This window comes from Nicotiana tabacum, chromosome 3 (genome assembly GCF_000715075.1).
Source record: "Nicotiana tabacum cultivar K326 chromosome 3, ASM71507v2, whole genome shotgun sequence".
In the NCBI taxonomy this organism is placed as follows: domain Eukaryota; kingdom Viridiplantae; phylum Streptophyta; class Magnoliopsida; order Solanales; family Solanaceae; genus Nicotiana; species Nicotiana tabacum.
In genome coordinates, this window is record NC_134082.1 from 213936125 (window position 1) to 213944997 (window position 8873).

Below are 8873 nucleotides of genomic sequence, written 5' to 3' on the forward strand. Positions count from 1 at the left end.
TAGGCGTCTATTGATGCAGGACTTTACCTTCTAGTTGTACTATACCAGCCATCTATTTCGTATTTTCGTTGTCGTTTTCGTTGTCGTATCCTGTATTTCATATTTCATATCTCTTATATATTGTTGCTGTTTTATTACGCATTTTTACATAACTAATGTATCATCTCCTATTGCTTTTTTTGAGCCGAGGGTCTCCTGGAAAGAGCCTCTCTACCTTTCGGAGTAGGGGTAAGGTCTGCGTACATACAACCCTCCCCAGATCCCACTTGTGGGATTATACTGGGTCGTTGTTGTTGTTGTTGTTGTTACCTACCTACCAGTCTTTCCCTTTGACTTCTATCAAGTTTTAGCCCTTTTTCTCTCTCTATCTTTCACCATCTGTACATCTCCCTAATCCGAATCCTAACAGTGCAAATTTTCAATGGGGACCGAAAATTCTGGAACTGTGGAGATAACGGAGCCATTGCTAGAGGAACCCTCGAAAAAACCCGATTCGGATTTGGAGGATTCGGAAATTATTCCTTATTGGAAGGATCAGATCACGATTAGAGGCCTAGTGGTGAGTGCTGTGCTTGGGACTCTCTTCTGTATCATCACTCACAAGCTCAATCTCACTGTTGGTATCATTCCTTCTCTCAATGTCGCTGCTGGTTTGCTGGGGTTTTTCTTCGTCAAATCATGGACCGGTTTTATGTCGAAACTGGGTTTTTCTGTTCAACCCTTTACTAAGCAAGAGAACACCGTTATTCAGACCTGTGTTGTTGCTTGCTATGGCCTCGCTTTTAGTGGTATTGCCCTATTCTTATCTGATTTTTATTTAATTAATTAAACAAAGAACATGAGTATTGAAATGAAATGGGTCTAAATAGAGCGGAACTGGTAAAGAGGATTCATATAGTCGACCACAACTAGTTTAGGGTGAGGCGTAGTTGATTGATAGTTATATTAAACAAAAACTCTTGGGTTTTATTATTATTGTTATTATTAGCTGATGTTGCCTTCTTCTCGACGTTCTATTTTGGATGTTTAGTTTTATTTGAAGGAGCATCAATTGATTCGTGCATTTGGCATGGTGAATACCTATTAATTCATTCGTGAGCATAAGTTTCAGTTTTTGTTATTGAGATGAAGGGCCAGTAACCAAGGATTTTTGGATGTCGTCAACGAGCTAGTACTAACTTTTAGAGATCAATCAATCAGTCAACTATATCTCAATCACAAACTAAGTGAGGTCAATTATATAATTTCTCCATACAATTGGTCATAATGTGTTGAAACCAACTTTAGAGGTCAGACCTTTAATTTTGTTAGAAGCGTCTGAGGAAACGTACAAATTTAAAATTCACATCTTCCCGTTTTGCTACCACAGGAGGAGACTAGCTGTGGTGACAGATGAATCTTTCATCCTGTATAAAATTTACATTTACTTGTATATTAGGAATTTCAGTTGACTGGAAAACGGTTTCTGTCTCTCTACTTATGGAACAAAAATGAGGAGTATTTATCACCCTAGAGAAATGATGATGAGTTTCTGTGTAATTTATTGGTTACGAGGACTTCTTTCAGTTCTATAGGATGATGAGGACTTAACATTCCTCGTACTTTTAAGCTTATCATATGTTTGATTCATGATGCATTCTCTTGTTACCTTATATATTTGCAGGTGGCTTTGGGTCATACTTGCTAGCAATGGATGAGAAAACATACAAGCTTATAGGTCCTGATTATCCTGGAAACCGTGCAGAGGATGTTAAGAATCCAGGGTTATTATGGATGATGGGCTTTATATTTGTTGTTAGTTTCCTTGGCCTTTTTAGTCTTGTGCCTCTCCGTAAGGTACTTTCTGATTCCGACCATTTTTGGTATTAGTTCAATAGATTGTTAAGGTTTGCATGGTTTGATTAAGATGTCTCCGCAATTTTTTCATGTAAAAATCTGTTATTAATTAATTTAAGAGATGGAGAAGACATATAAAACAAAACTTTTGTCGAATGGGGAACCAACACCACTATATTGCGCTTGAACTGTTATAGCATTAGCACCCACCGGCCAGCAATGTCCTTTCTATTTATTTACTTGTGCTATTCTATGAAATGCTTCTTTTGAAAGTTTTCTGTAGCTATATTGTATTAATTGAATAAATTTTTGGGCATATGCTCCACATCCTTGTTGCTCATATGTTGATTGGGATTCAAATATCTATCTGATAAATTTGATTCTCTTGTAAATGTGATTTCAGGTTATGGTTATGGGTTATAAGCTCACATACCCTAGTGGAACCGCCACTGCGATGCTAATAAATAGCTTCCACACAAATACTGGTGCTGAACTTGCAAGGCAAGAGATTCATTGTTATGTTCCTTTTTGTATCTTATTTCATGAAGATGCTACATCTTTGCGCTAGCTACCTGATTGATGATAGAAGTGCAGAAGGTGTCTTGTAAGATAAGACCGGTTAAACTTATTTAATGCTTAATGCTCCTTATCAGCAAGAGAGAGTCTTGGTGATTGGTGTACTTGAGAATAAAGTTGTACAGCTTTTACCTGTTCACATGAACATCACCAAATAATTAGCATCACCTTTTCTTCTCTGGCTTTTGGAGTCGATTCCTTTTCTTCTTTCTCTGGTTCAGACGTTAATATGTGTTTTTTCGCATTTATCTTTTTTCCCCAGTTGGGGCGGGGTGCGGTTTTAGGGGGTGGGGGTGGTGCTTTAACTATTCAATCATTTCTATGGTCTTAGGAGAACTTACTTTGAAGCATTTTGTGCTCTATGATTATCACAAGTATCATTTGTTGTCACAGGAATCAAGTTGGTCGTCTAGGAAAATATTTGAGCATAAGTTTCTGCTGGAGCTGTTTTAAATGGTTTTTCAGTGGTATTGGCGATGCATGTGGCTTTGACAATTTTCCCACCCTTGGGCTGACCCTATTCAAGAACACGTTAGTATATTCTTCTAATATCTGCAATTCTTATATTCCTTGCTATATTTTCTTGATCTGGAATAGGGGCAAGGTAAAGCTCTTTTTCTTCCTTTTTTTCTCTCTGTTCGCATTGATTATTTTTTATTCTTAAGCTAATAATTTCCATGGGTTAGCTGAGAAGAGAATTGTTGTAGCTTTATTAGATTGGAATGAGAAAGCGGCTAGATTTATGCTTTTGTGAACAATTGTTCATTTTCAAGAGGAGGAAACACTTGCAACAGTTCTTCGCGCACAATATATGTTAGGCTGCTAGAACACCCGCATTATTTGAATTCTATAGATGCCATGATTTTGGTGCTACTGCTAAATTAGAGGCTGTGAAAATTTCTTTTTCCATTGGCTCTTCTGTATGATCTCTTATGGATACTTGCCCTATTTTTTAATGTTTACATATTATCTTTAACTTTTATTTTGTCACTAGATATTCTCTGTCCTCGGTTTTTGTTATAGTAAGTTGAGGCCGAGAAAGAAACACGACCCGAAGCCTTGTAGTATGACTGTATTCCTTTTCCCTCTTTTCTCCCTCTTCCCCTACCTGCTGGAACTAAAACAAAACTATGACCTTCTTGTTAAAGAATGGATTCGCTATTGATGTTTTGGCTCTTACACAGTCGTCATCCTGCAGGTTCTATTTTGATTTTAGTCCAACTTATGTTGGATGTGGTCTTATCTGTCCTCACATAGTCAACTGTTCAGTTCTCTTTGGAGCTATTATATCATGGGGTGTACTGTGGCCATTGATCTCCCAACGTGCTGGTGACTGGTATCCAGCAGACCTTGGAAGCAATGATTTCAAAGGTCTCTATGGATATAAGGTGTGTAATTACTGATAACTAATTCTAGCTGATGCACATCCGAAACACGATAACTCTGTAATGCTATCTTAATGTGCAACTCTAAGAGTAATGTACTTCAAGAAAGATTGTACAAACTTTCTCAAGCTATTCCCGTACTTCATTTTGGCATAAAATGAGGTAAGACGAGGAAGTAATGAAAAAAGAGAAAGATAAGAGGAAATTTATGTTAGTGGATTCCTTGCCTATGGTTCTTGTCAGCGTAGAGTATAAGGATTGTTATCTGTAGTCGACTATATAGCAATGACAGACATTTTCAAATGTTAGGGTACTTCTAATTTGCCAAAATACTTCTCAAGCATAGAATCTGCAATTTCATTGCAGGATTTGAATGCATAGCATGCAATTTCTTCAATTCCAGTTTGATAGCTGTATTTTCAAAAAGTCTGCTTTATCTTTCTGGCCTCAATGCTTTTGTGCGACGACTGGCCATTGGTCCTATGTAGGCTTGCTCTGTCTATGACATAAGATTGTTGGTAGAGTTAGAAATTGTGATACTCAAGAAGTCAGTTGACATTGTAGTTGAGGATCCTAGGCAATTTGGTGGAATGCCCACTGACAGGGGTGCCTCCCCCTTGGTTGCGGGGTGCTGGATCCAGGATGTATCTGCTTGCCTACTCCGAAACTGTAGGCTAGAAGCAATTACAACACCCTTGACATGTAACATCACTGAAAATATTCACTTCTTAAATCATAAAAGTAAAGAAATTGATGTATCTTTATTTTTCTGGAAAATTTTACATGTAGGACAATAGTGCAGTGTCAACAGAAGATTGCCGTTCAGTAATCAGCAATTTAAAAGCTCCTTTTCCCCAACTTAAGAATCCAAAATCCTCATGAGAAGCATGTTTTTTATATGCTTCCCGGGTTTTACTAAAAGCTCTCTAGGTGTGAGACAGCTAAGATATGAGCAAATTCCTCGTGTGTCACCTCTTAATGGTGAAATGGACCTTGAGGAAGTGAGAATCTTCAGCTCATCTTTTTTCCCCTAGAGATTTGTTATTTTACTGTTGCAGCCCTAGTGATTTATTGACCTCATTTATCACATTGTCTTCTAGTAAATCATTTTAAGGTGCATTCGTAGTATCACAAGTACGCTTATTCTATTGTTCTTTCCCCTAGAGAACTGGCCGTATACTTCCTTTGATGTTCTTAAAATCTTCCCATATACTTCTGTTGGTGTTATTATAATCTTCATTTTCTTTCCTTTGTTTGCAGGTATTCATAGCCATCTCCCTCATACTTGGAGATGGGCTTTACAATTTAGTTAAGATAGTTGCAATCACCATAAGGGAAATTTTTAGAAGTGGCAGCACACAGAAGGATCTTCCCTTGGTCATGGAAGTCATAGGTAGGCCTTAATTGACCAAGTATTTGGTATTTAAGTATTGAGAACAACATTACCTATTTGACTGCACTATAGTGATAAAATTACAAACTGCTACATCAAAACTCCAAATTGATAAACAAATGGTTCACTCGTAATGATGAGAAAACAAGCTGCTGGGATCTGAAAAGATTTAAGCTTCTTCTTTCTGCTTGGTTATAATGTCAATGCAATTGAGGAACAGTGATCAAGCAGAGGAAAAGGTTGATGTTAGCTTTTGCACTGACTTATTCCCATTTCTGCAATTGCTTTGTGAACCAGTTAATCAATTTAGAAAGCCTCTGTTACTGCACTATTAGAAGGGGGAACGCTTTTTTTTGTTCGCTCTAAAATGGGCTTGAGAGATTACTACTTTATGGGATATGTAATGTTTCTTGATTTTGTCTATTCATATTCTTACAGGTGGTGAGACTTCCAAACTAGAATTGGAAAGGAAGAAGCGCGATGAAATTTTCCTGAAAGATAGGATACCGTTTTGGTTTGCTGCGTCTGGATACGTTGCCCTGGCGGCAATATCTACAGCCGCAATGCCAATGATATTTCCTCCTCTGAAGTGGTATTTGGTCCTTTGCTCATATGTTATTGCCCCTGCCCTTGCCTTCTGCAACTCCTACGGCACAGGACTTACAGACTGGAGCTTGGCTTCAACTTATGGTAAAATTGGTCTTTTTATGATTGCGTCACTGGTAGGAAGCAATGGTGGGGTCATAGCAGGATTGGCAGCATGTGGAGTTATGATGTCCATAGTCTCCACAGCTGCTGACTTAATGCAAGACTTCAAGACGGGGTATCTTACACTATCATCAGCTAAATCAATGTTTGTGAGTCAGTTGGTGGGAACAGCGATGGGTTGCATTATTGCGCCCCTCACATTCTGGATGTATTGGAATGCTTTTGACATTGGGTCTCCTGATAGTCCATACAAAGCACCATATGCTGTCATTTACCGAGAGATGGCCATTCTGGGGATTGAGGGATTCTCCGAGCTTCCAAAGCATTGCCTTGCATTGTGTTGTGGCTTTTTTGTGGCAGCTCTGGCCATAAACCTCTTGAGGGATGTTACTCCAGCAAAATTCTCCCAATTCATCCCTATTCCAATGGCAATGGCTGTACCATTCTATATTGGGGCCTACTTTGCAATTGACATGTTTGTTGGCACAGTGATATTATTTGTATGGGAGAGGATAAATAAGAAGGATGCAGAAGATTTTGCTGGTGCTGTTGCCTCTGGTTTGATATGTGGTGATGGGATTTGGACCATACCATCAGCTATCCTCTCTATCTTCAGGATTAACCCACCAATCTGCATGTACTTTGGGCCTTCTGTGAGCACCTGAACAAGTGTACGCCTTGTAGCATTTGCAATTCTTTCTTTACTCTTATCAGAAAAACCTCTCGGATTGTAAATATTCTGTTAAGTATTTCTCCAATCATTTGTACCTGTAAATGTGCACCAGATGTTATAAACTTGGTAGTGTCCTACACGAAAATGAATTACCACTTCATCAAGCATTTGACATTGTTGTTCTTTTGAAGCATTCATTGCCCCAGTGTTTCCTAGTGTTGGAAAAATATTGCTACCAGGGGGTCCGGGAGAGCACAAAGCCCAAATATAGCTGTTGGATCTGTAAGTTTTTCTCCTTAACTTATATTACACATTTTTTATTTTGGAAGGTTTTAAAAATATGATTTTGCCGATTAGGTAATATCAATAAATTTTATATATTGGAAGGTATGGACGAATAAAAGAAGTCTAGCTTATGTCCTTGAAATGTTACTTTCTGAAACATAATTATTAGAAATAAATTATTTAAATTTAACTAAGATTGTAGAACTTTGTGTAATTACTTAGTTTTTGTTAAAGCCTATGTCTAAAAATTGGAAATATTAAGATCTAGAGCTGGCGTTCTCTCTTTCCAAATATTTTAGTGGAAATTAGAGTGTGTGTATGTCCGATGGTCAAGCTTACCCTAAAAAAATAAATAAAGCAATACTCCTCAATTTCAAGTAAGTTTTTTATTATCCTGCAAAAAAGAAATCTAGAAGGAATTGATATTTAGTCAAGTAAGTTTGCTCTGGATACAACCATTAGATTTAGTCAAATTTCTTGTAGAGTTAGTCAAAAAGGCATGAAAGAAATGGTATAAGTTGCGGCAGCCTGACTAGTGACAACCTCAGAATCAAAGATGAAATGATTTATTATAGGGTGAAAATCATTTACCCTCCCCAACTTTGTATTAAAAATCAAACTCCCCCTCAACTTTGTACAATAAACGTTCTCCCCCCTTTATCCTACACAATACCTTTTTTGCCCTTGAATTTTTAATTTCCTCCTCAATTCAATACTTTTTTATTATATGATATATTTTTTATGGTTTTAGCTATAACTTAAATTATGTAATACCCATTATAAATTGTAATTAGAGTTCATTAAAATTATAAGTAGAATAAGTAATTAGAGTTAAAATTATCTTATCTTTATGATTGTTATTTTAATATAATGCATATTAGATATATATTTAAGTTATATTTTCTTAGCAGCGGAGCTAGAAACTCATATAAGAGGATTAAAAAATACCACAATTTTTTTTATAATTTCGGATTGAACTTGTGAGCTAAGATAACTTGGGGTGTTTTTCAATCCTCTTATATGAAAAACTCGGATTGAACTTGTGAGCTAAGAAATTAAAATTTGTGAGCTAAGAGAATAGAGTTCATTAATTTCTATTAATTTTAATTAACTCTAATTACTTATTCTACTTATAATTTTAATGAACTCTAATTACAATTTATAATAGGTATTACAAAATTTAAGTTATAGCTAAAACCATAAAAAATATATCATATAATAAAAAAGTATTGAATTGAGGAGGAAATTGAAAATTCAAGGGCGAAAAAGGTATTGCGTAGGATAAAGGGGGGAGAATGATTATTGTTCAAAGTTGAGGGTGAGTTTGATTTTTAACACAAAGTTAGGGAGGGTAAATGATTTTCACCCTTTATTATAAGGTGAAAGAGGTAAAGAAATCCACTCCAACCAACGTCTGACCACCCAATTTTTAGTGCCTTATCTAATCGACAACAAAATGGATGGAATTAGTATAAGATTATCCTTTTGTTATAACCTGCACCTCCCATCAAACGACCAATTCAAATAATAGTACTGAATTATGCTAACCACATCATCTTTGTGCAGGGAATTATGAAGGTCGAGCATTAAGGTTGTAGGTTAGTGGAGAGTGTGAATATTTCTACAACACAATAGAGGGAGACTATCTAGTTAGGAGTTAGACTAGGAATGTCATTGGTCGTCTATTCATGCAGGGCTTTACCTTCTAGTTGTACTATACCAGCCATCTATTTCGTATTTCGTATTTCGTATTTCGTATCCTGTATTTCATATTTCATATCTCTTATATATTGTTGTTATTTTTATTACGCATTTTTATGGTACTAATATATCATCTCCTATTGCTTTTTTGAGCCGAGGGTCTCCTGGAAACAGCCTCTCTACCCTTCGGGGTAGGGGTAAGGTCTGCGTACATATTACCCTCCCCAGACCCCACTTGTAGGATTATACTGGGTCGTCGTTGTTGTTGTTGTTGTTCATCTTTGTGTATTACCAATACTCGAGCACCTATACTAAG

At 36.7% G+C, this 8873-nt stretch overlaps 1 protein-coding gene across 1 annotated transcript; it reads left to right on the forward strand.

Moving 5' to 3' along the window:
* Positions 1–320: 320 nt before the first annotated feature.
* Positions 321–6738, forward strand: LOC107808242 (putative metal-nicotianamine transporter YSL6). The gene is made up of 7 exons (XM_016632749.2): positions 321–788; positions 1664–1836; positions 2240–2337; positions 2806–2943; positions 3611–3800; positions 5058–5190; positions 5629–6738. The coding sequence occupies exons 1-7, from the start codon at positions 422–424 to the stop codon at positions 6561–6563; spliced, it is 2034 nt and encodes a 677-aa protein (XP_016488235.1). The 5' UTR covers positions 321–421; the 3' UTR covers positions 6564–6738.
* The last annotated feature ends 2135 nt before the right edge of the window (positions 6739–8873 follow it).